The following is an 18,278-nucleotide window of genomic DNA, read 5'->3' as shown; positions in this document are numbered from 1 at the left end:
GAGACAGGATAATGGATTTGGATGGATTATTGATCTGAACTATATGGCACTATTATACTCGCCTGTACAAGTGAAACCTTAGAACAGCATTTTTACCTTGTTAATTTGGTGAAACAGTAGTGCTTGTTAGGAGATTAAGGATTAATTGAAGCCCTGGAGTAAGAAGTCACAACTCCTTCTCTTCTGTTATGAAAGAGGGTGGTGATAGACTCAATATTTCTATAGAACTTTGATATCTTTGGATGATAGGCACTATATACATTCAGAGTATTATTATTAGCTTAACTACCGGTTTAACATGAACTAGGTAGAGCAACACGTCCAGATGCTACTATAATTTTAGTGTAGCTTTTAAAACTAATAGTGACAAGTATTTAACATTTTTCACGAGGATGTGAGACACTGGAATAGGAAAAGTAATGCATTATAGAGAGTTGGAAAAGTTAGTTGGCTTTTATTAGTTCAGTAGCTACAATAAATGCATTCTTTCTTCCTTCTAAATTAAGATTAATATTAAATGATCCAAGGATTTCTATCTTTTAAACAAAGAAAAGTCAAGTCCTTAGCAGTGTCTTCAACTGTTTTTTCATTTACTGCTGAAGCTGCTTCTGTTTACACTGTTTGTAATAGGGAGAACACAAAAAGGAGAAATTATAGACTATGCTTATGTTGCAATAATCCATTAATAAATGTAATTATTACAAGATGTTTTTTATTAAAACATCAGTCCAAATTGCTGTTGCAATTCCTTTTTTGTGTGTGTTGGTGATGAACCTCCTGCTAGAGAAGATCTTTAGATAATGCTTTTATGGACTGTATGATTTTTCTTCAGAGGAAGACTGCAGTGATTACTTGTTAGACAACTCAATATTTACTAAATATATACTGGAATGAATTTTTCTAAACAGTTTTTAACAGTACCTCCGAAAACTATTGAATTGTTGTTGCTCATTGTAGCTACCTAAATCTCTCACCATGAGCTCCAGTGTGGACATGCACAGAATAGATCAGAGAATTCAGCTCCCATTTGCATGCGTTCAAAATAGATCTTCTTCTTCGAGTGCTTGCTCATATCCATTCCAGTTAGGTGTGTGCGCGCCGCGTGCACGATCGTCGGAAGATTTTTACCCTAGCAACACCCGGTGGGTCGGCTGTGGAGCCCCCTAGAGTGGCGCCGTTATGGCGCTGGATATATACCCCAGCCGACCCAGCGCCCCCTCAGTTCCTTCTTACCGCCCCTGACGGTCGTTGGAACTGTGGAGCGCGGCTTAGCTGATCTCCACACTCCCTAGCTTCTCATTGCTCTTGTTATAGTTAGTTATATAGATAGTTGTTCAAGTTAGTTAGTAGTTAGTGTATAGTGTATATATATATAGTTGTATATTGTTATCGGGGGTTGAGGGGGTGTTTTTCCCCTTTTTCCCCCCGGCGCACAGCCGGGCCCATGCCCAAGGCTCCTGGCTTTAAGCCGTGCGCGTCCTGCGGGAAGCACATGCCAACCAGCGACCCGCATAGTTCTTGCCTGAAGTGCCTGGGAGAGACTCATCCAGCAGATAAGTGCCCTATCTGCAAGGCCTTCAAGCCGAGGACAAGGAAGGAGCGGGACTTTAGGCTCAGACAGCTCCTCATGGAGGCGGCTCTGAGTCCGGATCCTCCCTCGGCGCGCCCTGTCCCGGCACCGAGCGCTTCGGTGCGCAGCGCCCCGGCGGGCCCGACCGGTGCGACAGAAAAGACTGTTCGGCACCGACCGACGTCGGCACCGCGCCCGCCCAAAGAGCCTCGGCACCGATCCATCTCTCCGGGCCATAAGAAGACCGCTAAGACACGGGACGTTGCTGCCGCGAAGATACCGGCTCCCCCGGTGCCGGGGGTAGAGCCGCGTCCGCAGCTGGACCGCCAAAGACAGGCGGCCACACCGTCGACTCCGGCACCGAGGCCGTTGAGTCCGGTGCGGACTGTTTCACCACCAAGGCTGGTGGTGGAACCTTGTCTCCCTTCCACCCCGGAGACCTTCGCTACCGCGAGAGACCTGATCGCCCTCACTGAGCCGTCGCCGTCGTAACTCCCAGCACCGGTAGCGCCACGTGTGCTGCAGTCCAGAGGGAAACCTGCCCTGGTGCGCCCACCGTCGCCGGCACAAGTCTCTCGGCACCGCTCCAGATCCCGAAGCAGGTCCCGACGCCGCTCCGAGTCCCGGCGCCGAGTGTCACCTCGGCACCGGTCGTACTCGCGGCCCAGATCTTCCTCCCGGCGCCGTTCAACATCCCGGCGCCGCCGTGACGACCGGCACCGATCGGGGTCGAGGCGCAGCTCCCGGCACCGGTATGAGCGCCACTCGGGCTCGAGAGGCCGCTCCCGGTACCACGCCTCCTCCAGATCGTCATCCCGTTCCAGATCGGGATCCCGGCACCGGAGGGACTATCGGCACCGGTCCAGGTCCCGGCACCGTTCGCCGGAACAACACAGGGACAGGTCCCCTTACGGTCGGCACCGATCGGCACCGTACCATCCGGTGCCGACGGCATCGGGTTCGGCACCGCCGTGGCCGTCGAGATCGGCGTCCCGGTCATCTGAGACGGTGGAGCCCGGCCACCTGCAGGAGACTGATGACCCGATGCAAGGACCTGCGCATTGGTCCTTTTGGACTCCTTGGGCCTACCACCAAGCACAAGGAGCTCCCCTGTCGGCTTCCCGCTCTGGCCGTTCGGACACCAGGGCCCCAGAGTCTACCATCTCCCGCCCTCCTCCAAGGGACGTGGAGGCTCCAGTGCCCGCACCTGCAGAGGCCCCAGATCAGGGGGCAGGAGATGCCCAACACCAGGAACACCTGGAGCAGGACCAACCATTGGACCCCTTGCCACCGGGGGCATCTTCCTCGTCCTCTCCTGATGAGGCCGTAGCGGGCACGTCCACCATCGGGCCGCCCCCGATAGACCTTCGGGCCCATCAGGACCTGCTGCGGCGCATGGCTCGCAATCTGGACCTCCAGGTGGAGGAGATTGCGGAGGTCCATGACCCAATAGTGCAGATCATTTCAGCGGATGCTCCATCCAGGGTGGCATTACCGCTGGTCCGCACCATCCAGGCCAACGCCACCACTATCTGGCAGACCCCGGCCTCTATTCCGCCCACGGCCAGAGGGGTGGAGAGAAAGTACTTCGTCCCTTCCAGGGAACATGAGTATCTGTACACTCACCCCCAACCGTGCTCACTGGTGGTTTCCTCAGTCAATGCACGGGAGCGCCATGGCCAGCAGGCTGCTGCGCCCAAATCGAAGGACGCTAAGCGCTTCGATTTGTTCGGACGCAAGGTTTATTCGGCTGGCGGACTGCAATTGCGGGCAGCGAACCAGCAGGCGCTCCTGAGCCGCTACGGCTTCAATATGTGGTCCTCGATGGGGAAATTTAAAGAGCTGGTTCCCCAGGACTCGAGGGACGAGTTCGGGGCCTTGGTAGAGGAGGGCAAGCGGGTGGCATGCACCTCCCTACAGGCGTCCCTTGATATAGCGGACTCGGCCGCTAGGACCCTGGCTTCCGGGATAGCAATGCGCCGAATCTCCTGGCTCCAGGTGTCGGGCTTGCCACCGGAACTGCAGCAGACCCTGCAGGACCTACCGTTCGAGGGACAGGGCCTCTTTTCAGAGAAAACAGACTCGAGGCTCCAAAACCTTAAGGACTCTCGAACAATGATGCGCTCCCTGGGGATGCATGTCCCAGGGCCTCAGCGCAGACCCTTCAGGCCGCAGCCTCAGCGGTTCTACCCTCCCCCGCCTCGTCCAAGACAGGACTTTGCTAGGAGGCGGGGTCGAGGTGGTAGGCGAAGGTCGACCGGCCCTCAACCCGGTCAAAACCAGGGCCAACCTAGGCCACCTTCTGGGCCTAGACAAGCCTTTTGAAGGTGCGGTCGAGGACGGCACCTCAACCATTTTCCAGGATCCGGTTCCCCCCCTTCCGGGATCGCCTCTCCCGTTTCCACCGTGCTTGGTCCCGTATAACCTCGGACCGTTGGGTCCTTCGCACGGTGGAGAGGGGATACGCCCTCCAATTTTCCTCGCCCCCCCCCTCCCACTCCCCCTCCTCGTCCCTCTTCAGGGACCCTTCTCACGAGCAACTCCTTACACAGGAGGTTCTTGGGCTCCTCGCTATGGGGGCCATAGAGGAGGTTCCATCGGAGCTAAGGGGCAGGGGGTTTTACTCCCGCTACTTCCTGATACCCAAGTCAAAAGGGGGTCTACGGCCCATCTTAGACTTGCGAGGACTCAACCAATTCATAGTAAAGTTGAAGTTCCGCATGGTGTCATTGGGGACCATTATCCCTTCACTGGATCCTGGAGACTGGTTCGCCGCCCTCGACATGAAGGACGCCTATTTCCACATAGCCATTTATCCGCCCCACAGACGCTTCCTGCGTTTTGTGGTAAACAGGGTGCACTACCAATTCGCAGTCCTTCCCTTCGGCTTGTCCTCGGCTCCCAGGGTGTTCACCAAGTGTCTGGCAGTCGTTGCGGCCTTCCTTCGTCGACAAGGGATACAGCTGTTCCCGTACTTGGACGACTGGCTGGTACGCGGCCGCACCAGGGACCAACTGCAGGCTCATGTCCGCATAGTAACAAGCACTTTCCACGAGCTGGGCATTCTACTCAACAGAGAGAAGTCCACTCTAGTACCTACTCAGAGGATAGAGTTCATTGGAGCAATCCTGGACTCCAGACGTGCCCGAGCCATGCTACCGGACGGCCGATTCCATACCATCTCAAGCATCATTCAAGGTCTCAGGGCCTTTCCAATTACCACCATAAGAACATGCCTCGCCCTTTTGGGCCACATGGCCTCGTGTACATACGTAACCAGGCACGCCAGACTGCGACTTCGCCCACTGCAGGCTTGGGTGTCATCTGTCTACCGTCCTCATCGAGACGACCTCAACATGGTGGTCACGGTTCCGGCCTCGGTCTTGGCCTCTCTCGCCTGGTGGACGGATCGCGCAGTGGTCTGTGCAGGAGTGCCCTTTCACGCCCCACAGCCCTCCCTCCACCTAGTTACGGATGCTTCATCTCTAGGCTGGGGCGCTCACCTGGGGGAGCACCATACCCAAGGCCTGTGGTCCGCGTCCTGACTAGCCCTGCACATCAACGAGAGCTGATGGCGGTGCGCCTGGCTTGCCAGGCTTTCCTCAGCTTCCTACAGGGCCGTTGCGTTCTGATTCTCACCGACAACACCACGGCCATGTTTTACATCAACAAGCAAGGCGGAACTCGCTCATCTCCCCTATGTCAAGAGGCCATTCGCCTGTGGGACTTCTGCATCGCCCACTCGATTCATCTCACGGCGTCATTCCTTCCTGGAGTCCAGAATACGCTGGCGGACCGTCTCAGCAGGTCCTTCCAGACGCACGAGTGGTCCATTCGCCCGGACATCATCTATTCCGTCTTCCAAAGGTGGGGGTTTCCCCAGATCGACCTGTTCGCATCTCGGGCCAACAGGAAGTGCCAGGCATTCCGCTCCCTACACGGGCGAGCCCCGGGCTCTCGGTCAGACGCCTTCCTCATGCCATGGAAAGACCATCTCTTCTACGCCTTCCCTCCATTTCCGCTGGAGGGTGCTGCTCAAGATCCGCAGGGACCATGCACGGGTAATTCTAGTCGCTCCCGCTTGGCCGAGACAACACTGGTACACCACACTGCTGGAACTGTCAGTACAGAGACCGATCACGCTCCCCTTGAGTCCGGATCTCATCTCTCAGGACCACGGCCGGCTGTATCACCCCGACCTGCAGTCCCTCCACCTCACGGCGTGGATGCTTCATGGTTGAGTCGCTCAGAGCGGCAGTGTTCGCAGGCCGTCCAACAGGTCCTGTTGGGAAGTAGAAAGCCCTCTACGCGGACCACTTATTTAGCCAAGTGGAAGAGGTTCTCCTGTTGGTGTGAGCAACGAGCTACGTCTCCCACGCAGGCTCCTATCCCCTTGATATTGGAATACCTTCTGTCCCTAAGACAGCAAGGCTTGGCGACATCCTCAATTAGGGTTCACCTCGCCGCCATTTCCGCTTTCCACCCAGGAGAACTCACGTCCTCGGTCTTCTCTAACCCGATGGTCGTTAGATTCCTCAAGGGCTTAGACCGGCTGTACCCACAGCAACGACAGCCGGTTCCGACGTGGAACCTCAACCTCGTCCTCTCCAGGCTCACAGGGCCTCCGTTTGAACCATTGGCGACCTGCTCACTCCTGTACTTATCCTGGAAGACAGCCTTCCTCGTAGCCATCACCTCAGCACGACGCATCTCGGAACTCAGGGCGCTGACATCCGAGCCCCCTTACACGGTGTTCCACAAGGACAAGGTGCAGCTTCGCCCCCACCCTGCCTTTCTTCCGAAGGTGGTGTCACCTTTCCACGTAAACCAAGATATATTTCTTCCGGTCTTCCATCCGAAACCGCACGCTACTCGTCAAGACCAACGTTTACATTCTTTGGACGTTCGCAGGGCCCTGGCTTTCTACATTGACCGTACAAAGCCATTTAGGAAAACGACGCAACTCTTCGTTGCAGTGGCCGACCGGATGAAAGGCTCACCGGTCTCTTCACAGTGCCTATCCTCTTGGATTACGTCCTGCATTCGTGCTTGCTACGACCTGGCCGGTGTACCGACGCCACGCCTCACTGCTCATTCCACGATGGCCCAGGCCTCCTCGACTGCCTTTCTGGCTCAAGTACCAATCCAGGACATTTGTAAAGCTGCAGTGTGGTCATCGGTCCACACATTTGCTACTCACTATGCGCTGGTGCAACAATCCAGAGACGATGCTGCTTTCGGGTCAGCGGTTCTGCACACAGCAATGTCTCACTCCGACCCCGCCACCTAGGTGGGGCTTGGGAGTCACCTAACTGGAATGGATATGAGCAAGCACTCGAAGAAGAAAAGACGGTTACTCACCGTTGTAACTGTTGTTCTTCGAGATGTGTTGCTCATATCCATTCAAACCCGCCCCCCTTCCCCACTGTCGGAGTAGCCGGCAAGAAGGAACTGAGGGGGCGCTGGGTCGGCTGGGGTATATATCCAGCGCCATAACGGCGCCACTCTAGGGGGCTCCACAGCCGACCCACCGGGTGTTGCTAGGGTAAAAATCTTCCGACGATCGTGCACGCGGCGCGCACACACCTAACTGGAATGGATATGAGCAACACATCTCGAAGAACAACAGTTACAACGGTGAGTAACCGTCTTTTTTCAAGAAATAGATCTTGTGAAACAAACCTGATTTCAATTTTTTTGATGGAATTAGAGTTTTGGTTGATAAAGGTACCTGTACAGATAATTAAAAAATAGCATTACATAATATTATTAAAGTGTTTGTTAAATGGATTAAGAACTGGCTAGTTGACGGGTCTCAAAAATAGTTGTCAATGGGGAGTCATTATTGTATAGAGGTGTTGTTAGGAGGTTTTGTATGGCTCAATACCATGCCCAGTGCTATTGAACATTTTCATTAGTGATCTGGAGATAAATATAAAATCACTGCTAATAACGTTTGTGGATGATACAATGGTAAATAATCATGAGGACAGGGCAATAGTGATCTAGATCACTTGGTAAACTGGGTCCATTCAAATAAAATGTTTTAATACAGCCAAATGCAGAGTTGTGCATCTAGAATCAAGGAATAGGTCATACCTATAGAATGGAAGAATATATTCTGGAAGCAGTGACTCTGAAAAGGATTTAGGGGTCATAGTGGACAAGCAAATTAGCATGAAGCTGTAGCAAAAAAAGCTAACACGATCTGTGACTGTATAAACGGGAGTAGTGAGTAGCAGTAGTGAGGGATTTATTCTAGCATGGACAACATTGCAATTGAAAAATCTTGACTCTGTCATAGAAGTGGCGTCCAAAAGTTTTTGTTCTGTCCCAATGAGGACTGCCATAAAGTTCCTGGAAAGCACTTAGGAAGAAACTCTTCAGTTCTCAGGAGATACATTTCTCTTGCTTCCTTTTTGACATGGACATCAAGGGTATGTCCACGTGGGGATAAAAGCCATGCAGCATGGTCTCCATCCTCGCAGGATCCCAGAGCTTGGGCTGCAGCCTGAGCCTGAATGTCTACCTAGCAGTTTTTTAGCCCCAGAGCTCGAGTCAACTGACCTGGGCCAACCAGAGGTTTTTTTATCCTCAAGAGATATTTGTCTTAAAACTGATGCCTTCTGTCCTATAGTGTCATCTGGTGGACTCTTGCTTCATCCTGCTTATTTCCCATCTACTTGTGTTGGTATACAGGTATCAAAGATATTTTGTAGAATGTCCTGTAGTTTTTCTTCTTGCCTCTTTAATGCAGTTGTGGTTTCTAGTCCCATCTCCAGAATTAGGCCCCTTCCCATTGTCTTCATTACTGTAGCCTAGATGTGCATTAGCCAGATTTTTGTCACCATCCCCCATAAGATCTAGTTTAAAGCTCTCCTTATCGGGTTAGCCAGACGATGTCCAAAGATGGTCTTCCCAGTATTTGGTAGATGAAGCCCATCCCATCCCATCCCATCCCAGCAGTCCTCTTTCCTGGAGCATCAGCCAAAGCCCTCTCACTGACACCACTTGCATAGCTGGCATTTACTTCCAGGATTCAACAGTCCCTGCCTCAGCCTTTTCCTTGAACAGGGAGGATGGATGATTTGTTGGTCATTTTGTTTCCAGGCCCTTAGTCCTGAGCAAATTTTAGGCAAAAGAAGGAAGCCTGGGCCAATCTGTGCTTCATTTCAGAACTTTTGGTGGTGGCTCTCTGGACAGTGGTCTGTGTCTGTAGTCCAAATTTGACTGTTGTCCATTTACATGTGATTTGCAGTCCTTCCCTGTGAACCAATAGCTTCAGTTTCTTGTTCTTGCTGTCTATTAAAGTAGACTCTCTGTTTGTCATCACATTGAGTTGGTACGAGGGAGTTGTAGCAGCTGTGTTTCATAGGTACCCGTTCCTGATCCATCAGAATGATAAGGTATTGTCTCACACAGTTAGTAGTTTCTTCCCTAAGCAATGAACTCTTCTTTTCAAAGGGAGATAGTTTGACTGATCCCTATAAGTTGTCCATACTCTTCCTCCCCTAAAAGTTTGTGGCTTTGAAATGTAATTGAGATGGCAAAATTCTACATATCGTGAACCCAGATGTTTTTGATGATCAATTCCCTCTTTGGGTCAAGAGATGTAAACAAAGGGCCTCTTGTTTCATCATAGACAAGTGATTACATATGTGTCTTAAGGAAGCCTATAGTTCAGAAGTGTGCCCTGTCCTCTGGTGGTAAAGGTTAATTCCATTTTAAAAATTATTCTTTTTTGTGGGGCAGAAAAAGAATCTGCCTCAGTAGGCGAGATCTGCCAGCAGAATTCTGGTGGGCAGTCTGAATGTTTTAAGGCATTACAAAATTGTTGTCAACACTTGAGCAATGACGGCTTTTAGACATAGAGTTGTTTCACTAATATTCAGCTGGGGGAAGGCAGAGTGAGCTCTACTGATCTGATCATGGACTAATTTGGGGCAGCAGCCCAATTTTCAAGGCAACCCCAAGATATTCCTTTTTGAGCAGGTGCTGGTGGTACGAATACTAACTGTAGGCATTTGTGCTTGAAATGGTTCATTAGCCTCCACCAAAGAAGGTATATCTATACCAACGGTCTGTCTTCTGTGGAGACATGGATGTGGGAAAAGGTGATAGAGTTCCTGTTACTGACTGTCTGGGAGACCAGATGGGTGAGGTAATATCTTTTGTTGAACCAACTTCTGTTGGTGAGAGGGACATGCTTTAAAGCTTACACAGAGCTCTTCTAATGACCATCTGTCTCAGATTTTTATTATGTTGGGCACATTTAGGAGTTTGGGAAACAGAAATCTCTATTGCTTTTTCTTTTAGCATCTATTTTAGTTTTTACTTTAAATAATCCAGTCTTGTACTGTGCTTGCAGTTATTGCATCTTTACTGTATTGCAATTGCCAGCAGCCAGAGACACAAAACTTTCATTTCAGAGATTATAGCATTAAGGATTTCTGTACTAAGAAATTTCCTCCCTTCTCATACACCTCTACCGCGATATAACGCTGTCCTCGGGAGCCAAAAAATCTTACCGCGTTATAGGTGAAACTGCATTATATTGAACTTGCTTTGATACCCCAGAGCACTGCTTTACCGCGTTATATCAGAATTCGTGTTATATCGGGTCGCGTTATATCGAGGTAGAGGTGTACCACATGTTGTGCAAATTATTTTTTGTTTAAGAGATGTCTAACTTTTTATGTGTGCATATTGTGTATTATTCATAACACTAACATTGGGTGAAGTGATCCTGCTTAATTTTGAACATATGGGGCTTTTGAAAATTTGACCATAATTCTAATGCTATGTTTGTGTTCCTGTAAGGAGAGACCGAAGTAGGGAGCAGAGAGTGGGCAAATAAAATATACTAAATAAGATTGTAATGAACAAATAAATATATTGTCCAATCTTGCTAGTCCCAAAAATCATGAGTCAACCCCCCCCAAAATCATGAGATTGGCTTAAAGTAATGCGATTTTTAAGTAGATAATACATTTCGGACTCTTTTAAAAATTTGCCATCAGGTTTTTGAACCTTTAGAGTACTCTGGGGACATGTTTTCAACCTTTTCTCTGCCACCACAAGGTCTTATAACGAAATACAAGGTTCTTGTGAAATACTATCACTTCAGGAGCTGCAGGTGTGGATAAAAATTGATGAGTTTTTATTTAAATCAGATTTTTAATGTAATTTAACTACATTTAAAAAACCTATTTCAAAGTTAAATTTGAAATTGGCACCCTTCTATTTAAAACTAAATGTGAAATTATGACACTTTAAGGCCTAAACTACTTATTATCTACTGAAATAATTTACATTCAAAACAATATTAAGCAGTACATGTTTGCTGCTGAAGTTTTGAAGAAAGTGAAGCCATTGGATTGGTGTAAGTCTCTGGCTAAGCACCTGGAACCAGGGTTTGTTGAAGTGTGTAGCCTTTATTTTTATTTCAAGTTAATTTTAGTGATGATATATTATACCATTGAGGGTTTGGCTGTGGCGGCTACAGTCTCGTGTTCAACAGTTATCTCTGCCTGTTTTAGACCTAGAGCTCATATGCACACATGAAGCCATAGGGAAGTAACCTATACAATAAATCACAAGGACAAGGTCTACTATCTTTTATTAATTTTATTAAAATTACCAACAAAGTTATGAATGTCACAGTATATACAATTCCTAAATATATCCATGCACCAATTATAGCTACAGACATACTTACATTCTCCTAGATAGTGTTAGGGTCTGATGGGGGTCTCATGGATTGGTCATCAGTAGAGGGATACTTCCTGTTCGAGTTTTCCCATGGGAAGCTCAGTTTTCCCAGTCTAGGCACCCTCTTTTTATAATGTGATTTTTAACTATACCTACATTCTGCGCATGTAGATGAAAGTGTCAGCCCTCTTTTTCCTTATTGGTCTGGTGTCCCCTAGAAACTTAAGGTACCCCAATTCCTATAGGTTATGTGTAGTTCCTTTTATTCTCATGAGCATTGACATACAACCTGTATCCTGTGATTAAGATACACGTTAGAGATAAATGTGCCTCTGAAGCATTTTTGAGATTTAACATTAATCTTCTGGCTAATTTTTAGTAATTTCACCCCTTAGTACCTCTTTTCCCCTAATCGTATGGCATCGTGTTATTCTTCTTCAGTCATTTACTTATGTCAGCATTTCTTATCTCTTAAGGCCTAAAATAGCTAAGCTAAAATCTTACGGGCCTCAGCCTATAGGTCTTGCATTTCAGCCCTCCTTACTTAGGGTATGTCTTCACTACCGGCCGGATCGGCGGGCAGCGATCGATCCAGCGGGGATTGATTTATTGCGTCTAGTCTAGACGTGATAAATCGACCCCGAGTGCTCTCCCATCGACGCTTGTACTCCAGCTCGGCGAGAGGTGCAGGCAGAGTTGACGGGGGAGCGGCAGCAGTTGACTCATTGCGGTGAAGACACCACGGTAAGTCGATCTAAGTACGTCGACTTCAGCTACGTTATTCATGTAGCTGAAGTTGCGTAACTTAGATCGATCTCACCTCCTAGTGTAGACCAGGCCTTAGATATCTAATACATAATTATTCCTTCTAAATACTGATCAATCTTATACTTCTATAATCCTTCAATTTAACTGTATACAATGATTATATATTAATCATGTTAATTAATCATGACACAATAAATGAATAATAAACTAAAATCATTGGCTACAAGTGCTAAACCAGTTTTTGACAGCAGTAGCCTCTTTGTGGGTGCATTGAGAATAATTTCTTCAACTAGTTCAGTTCAGTGACCAAGTCATTCAAAGTTGGGAAACTGATTGGGATTTGAAAAAGCAGGAAAGCCAGTTTTCCTCTTCAATCTATGAATAAAACCAGGTGTGAGATCTACCAATTCTAAAATCTTGAAATACATGGTGACACAAAACAATCAGTTCAATTCGCTAACTACAGATAATTATAATTATAAGTATTATAATACTTCCTTGATTTAATTAATTGATTTTAAATGCAAAACATGTCTTAAACATTTTTCTTACCTATTCAGCACATTCAAGGTAGTTTTATTTAAATGATAAAAAATGTTTTTATTTTATGCATTTTTAATTGAATTCCCATTTCCATCCAAATAGTTTGATACAAATCATGAGTAAAAGATAACACATCTAGAAAATAAAGAAATCCATTTATCATTTTTTAGCAATAAGATATGTAAAAATTAAGAACCTGTAATAAATGTAAGTTAAGCTATATATTTGCTCAGATAAATGTGGATACATATAGTGTACTGTCCTGGCTAGCAAAAAGGACTAAATGTTAGTTACAAATTAACATGTCTTAATGGTTACCAATGAATGAGAATCAGCCTTTCTTTAGAAAAATAAAATGTACAAATGGAACAAAAATATGCAAAATTAAGGTTTACTGCTTGCTGACTTTCTATATTTAAATTGTTTTGCTGCCTTCTTCATTCCTTTAGATAGCAAGATCCTTGATCAATTTCAGGAAGAGCATAAATTCTATGATTCTAATAGCTCCATATGGAGACAGATCAGGTTCTTAGATCTATCCCAACTGTCAGTGGCTATTCCTATTGGCCTGGCAATCTTATTACATCTGATCACACAAACAAATTTACCTGTCTGGATCCTGACCTGAAGCCTCAGTCCTTGTTGGCATAGCTCCCGAGATGGAGACTTCTCTAATCCAGTGACTGCAGGCATCTTAGCTGCTTTGGAAGGAGTTTTACTTAATGGGCCTGTTATATAAATGTGCAGAATTTGTGGTCTGATTTAAAAAGGCTTAGTGAATTCTTTCATGTGTCCCATAACAAAAATTGCTGTATTATTGGTTTGATTCTTAAAAAGTCCTTTGGTTTAATGTGAGGCTGACGAACGTCCTTAGAATAACCATCCAACCTTCTTGTTTCATTAACACTGGTACATTAAGGTCAGGCTTTCTCCAAGAGGAATATGTTGAAATATCTGACTTCATCTTTCATTGTTATCCTTGACAGGATATATCATCAGGGTCAGAGTACAGTACACATTCCTCTACAAGACCACCTCTTAAGCACATATGGAAATAGCAGTAATCAAGAATCAGGGCAGGGACAAATATTGTTACCCTCTGTGCAGAGTGGAAGGATCTGATTTTAGATAAGTTGTGGAGGGAAGGATGCATAGGATGAGGTATACAGTAAAACAGAGTCAAACATTCCTAGTTCCTCAACAGAATACCTATGAAATGGGACCTAAGTGGGGCACGCAAATTGAATACTGCAGTTTTCTTCCTGATTTCAGCTTTTGGGTCATGCCACCTGTATGCAGACACAGACCTGAATTTTATTTATGGAAATAAGGTTTCTGATCTGACAAGTAAATTTTGACTGGGGTTACTTTTGCAGAGAGAAGATATCAGAATGACTTTGGCACTGACTCAGCATATGGCTCTTCATTTTATCCAATTAAGTGTATAGCTGTAGGGAGAATAGCCTGTACATAAAAATGGCAAGTGTAAATTCTTTTTTCTTAAATGAGAAAAATGAGAGTATGAAATTTATAAGAGCCAAATGTAGAAACTTTTGTCAGTTTTTCTATTGTTAAAATATAGCAATGTGTTTACCAGACCAAGTGGGATCTTATGGTAGAATCTTGTTCAGAGAAGCTGCAGTGGGGTTTGACTCTGTTTATACATCAGAACTGGTGTACATAAGGTACACCAGTTCACCTTAAATTGGTAACCAATAGGATACTATATTTATTGATGCTGGAACTAGAGTGACCAAACAGCAAATGTGAAAAATCGGGACGGGGGTGGGGGGTAATAGGAGCCTATATAAAAAAAAGACCCAAAAATTGGGATTGTCCCTATAAAATCGGGACATCTGGTCACCCTAGCTGGAACACTCAGTCAGCACACTACTTTCAAACTTTCACATGACCAGATTGTAGTTTTTCCTTTTATTATGGTCAGTTGGATAGGGGAGGGACAGCTCAGTGGTTTGAGTATTGGCCTGCTAAACCCAGGGTTGTGAGTTCAATCCTTGAGGGGGCCACTTAGGGATCTGGGGCAAAATCAGTACTTGGTCCTGCTAGTGAAGGCAGGGGACTGGACTCAATGACCCATCAGGGTCCTTTCCAGTTCTAGGAGATAGGTATATCTCCATATATTATTATATTATTATTCATTTCATAGTACTCCAATACTTTGGTGTAATGGCTTTTGTGGTAAGTCTTAGCTTCAGTTTGGATTTAATCGGTGTATGAAATTATTTGTTGCTTTGTGCACTACAAGGGAATAAAACAGAATTTTCTTTTCTTCAAACTTTTAGCATTCGTGGTACTTATTCAGCTAAAACTTTGCATGTTGAGTTGTGAATACGCTGCTTACTGCATGTTAAAATATTTGTAATCAGATGAAGTTTCCTGCATTTCTGACCTTTTTTTGTCTCCCTTAAGAGTTGTTTTCCCATATATTTTTAGCAGTTTTTGCTTAGTATGTGGTCTTTAATAGAATGGAAAAAAAAAAAAACAATTACAATGAAAATGGATGGGATTTTTGTTTCCCTTCAGTTAGGTACATGAGTTTATTACAGTAGTAGCAAAAGTTCTGTTGACATTTCTTTTGATTACTGTACATACATATATATTAATATACACTGGCTACTAGTAAAATATAAAGTTGAGAATGTGACTCTGAAAATGTGTACTTCTCATTCAGTTTTGAGATGACTATTACAATACACAACTTAGGTTTCCATTTTGCATTTGCATTACTTTATAAATGATCATATGTTGAAATTCCCATTCTGTTCATGCATCCCATTATCAGTAATCTGTAGAAAACATCAAGCCATTATTTCATGCTCCCTATTAAAATAGACATGAAAAGGGATTCCTCAGGCATATTATTAGAAGTTATTCTACAGGAGTTAACCAGTTGATTGCTTTTTTTCGTTATAATCGTTAGGGAAGAAATCCCATCTTTTGCGTCTCTCATTTAATTTAATAAGCACCAGCCTAATCTTAAATTTGGGGGACACATTTTAAACCTTTTTGTACCTTTTCATGTTATTCTCCTTTCTTGTGGATTTCATTGAGTTCTAATGTACTAATTTAGCTAAATAGAGAATATCATCCAAAGCCCACTGAAGTCAATGGCAGGCTTTCTATTGCCTTTAGTCAGTATTGGATCAGGATCAAAATCGTGACTGCATCTTTTCTTTAAACTCTTTGTGCAATAGAGAGAGCGAGGCTATGCTTCTTTCCCTGATTTTTTCCTTTCCATTTGATAATGTATTAGGGGTATTTTAGTTCTAGGCAATCTGGAATATTACTTAGAACTTGAAAACAAAACAAAATAAAAAATTCTGATCCTTTTCTTTTTCTAGATGGAATAAGTATTAGTGGACTTCCACTTTCCAGTCCTTTTCGACAGATTGTCAAACCACGAGTAGACAGCAAACCTATCAATCCAACTGAAAGCGGCAAAGTTGGTGACTTCAGTCATGTAAAGGTAAGGTAGCGGTACTGAAGTAGGTGAATGGTTCAGCCTTCAGTGCACTGCATTCTATTTTGTGTTGTAGTAAAGATATGGAAGAGGAGTTTTGACAGTCAAATATTTTCTTTACATAGTTGTTGTTCAGATGTATTATTTGAATTATAGTCTTAGATTTTGTGTTCTATATTTTAAAAATTCTACAATGAAACTGAAGTTGAGGCTATCTGCACAGAACTTCTTTAAGGGACACTATCAAGTAGAGAAAACACATGAAATTGTTTATTCTCCCCCCCACACACACACATTAGCCTTTTTTAATTTAGACCTGTAATACAGAGAGGATGTAAAGAGCTTGTATTAGTTGGTTCATTTTGATAAAATGTACTTGTCAGGAGAGTGCAATTGCTTCAGAAACAGGGACTTGTTTTACAAACAGCTATGAAGGTGTGAAGCCTGCTATTGATGATATGTAAATAATAATAAGATGGAATAATCAGGAGACAGCTTAGTGAATGTCAGTTTTAAAAATAGGAAACAGTAGTGGTATGAGTCAGTATTTAAGTGGGTAGAAGCTACACTATTTGTGCTTACTGTAAGGGGTTCTGCCCTGGAGTAAGCAACTGTAATGGGTAAAGATAGTCTATATGCTGTGGAAGCCTTAAACTACTGGACTGGTGTCTTCCGGCAGTGGAATAATATTTGAACAGTATTCTTACTCATCAGGTTTTGCAGAAGATATTGCTTCCAATTTAAAAAAAAATGTAATTGAGATGTCAAAAGTAGGACAATTTCTATATCGTATCCTTTATTCTTTATATTAGTTCTTCTGCATTTCAAAGTAAATTCAGGATGTCACTCTGGACCACTCCCACAAGTTTTCTGTTTTTCTGGCTCTGTGGGTGTCATATGTATTTTCCATGGTGTAAAATTACATGGATAAAATTAAATTAAAATGTGAAACCTGATAGATTTCTTACCGTCATGAGTCTCACTTAGGTATTGGTTTTAGCTTTGTAGATTTACTCAGTTTGAATGAAATAGCGTTATTTTTTAAGTTTTTAAATTTGCATTTGAAAAGTTAAAAATCACATTAAAGTTAATTGTTAAATGGTCTTTCTTCTCAGTCTTTTGGTGAAGATTGAATATAATGTTAGTTCAGTATCTGGTGCATCTTCTATCTGGGATCTACATCCTGCACTAGACCATAACATCAGAAACTAGCAGAGTTAATTATTTTATATATTTGAAAATATTTTGCTGAGCAGGCCTAATAATTTATTATTACAAATCTCAGACTCTACATTTCTCTCTCAGAACCTTACTTTGTATCTGAATTTACTCTCTTCCTATGGCAGAGCTATTTACAATTCTGTTCAATCAATAATCAGATGAAGATGTTTGAAAAGATGATTCTTTTGGACTATTAATTATCACTAATGCACTTTGATTTATTTCTGCATGTTAATAGAGAAATAGTAATTAGTGGAGTTAAGTAGTGTTAGTGACAATGTGAGGGATTATAAAATATTCTTGCAGTCTTTCAATTTATTTTATGAGATTGCAAGTCTGATTTTAAACAGTAAGTGATTTTCCAAATGCTCATCCCTGCAAATTACCAGCATGATTGTGCAAACATTCTGGAGTTAAACCAGTCAGATGTTCAGCAATCATGTGTAATTAACATAGAGCTGTATGGGAACCTAGAAAGTCTATCCCATGAGAAGCAAAATTTCCCACAGACAGGAAGTATTTGAAAAATTGCATTTTGGAAGTCTTGAAGCGGAAATTTCTTAACATTTTTGCTAGCTTCCCATCTGCTTACTTTCCCTCTGAGCCAGGTAGCCCAGGGAATTGGCCAGTAGGGAAGTCCTGGCTCCTCAGAAGCCCATCAGGTGAGCAGCTGAGGACCTGAGTATTGCTGGGGGCTGTGGCACATTGGACTACGGGCTCCCCAGCAGCCTGGGAAGACGGGTATGTGGGCAGGCAACATAGCAGAAAACCAGGCAGGTTTCCTTAAAAAGATTTCTTGAAAATGACATGTTCCCATGGAATATTTCAGTGGCAACAAATTGGCATAATATATTGAGATTTCGGACTTAACATGCATTTTAGAGATTTTTGTAGAGTAGATTTAGTCCTCAACACACTCTAGTTTTTAGCATGTACAGTTGTTGGAGAAAAGATATTAAGATTAAAACAGGAAAAAGGTTGTCA

At 44.5% G+C, this 18,278-nt stretch overlaps 1 protein-coding gene across 1 annotated transcript in view; it reads left to right on the top strand.

Annotated features, from left to right (window-relative positions):
• TRAPPC9 (trafficking protein particle complex 9) overlaps positions 1-18,278 on the top strand; it is an 848,931-nt gene that overhangs the window by 175,385 nt on the left and 655,268 nt on the right. Inside the window, exon 17 of the mRNA XM_026646706.1 lies at positions 15,955-16,079. Within this exon, the coding sequence (XP_026502491.1) occupies positions 15,955-16,079 (125 nt within the window). The remainder of the gene's footprint in view (positions 1-15,954; positions 16,080-18,278) is intronic.

The sequence above is a fragment of the Terrapene carolina genome, unplaced genomic scaffold (assembly GCF_002925995.2).
Source record: "Terrapene carolina triunguis isolate 2854851 unplaced genomic scaffold, T_m_triunguis-2.0 Scaffold58, whole genome shotgun sequence".
Lineage (NCBI taxonomy): Eukaryota > Metazoa > Chordata > Testudines > Emydidae > Terrapene > Terrapene triunguis.
The sequence above is the reverse complement of the archived record's forward strand: the minus strand, read 5'-3'. Positions and strand labels throughout refer to the sequence as shown.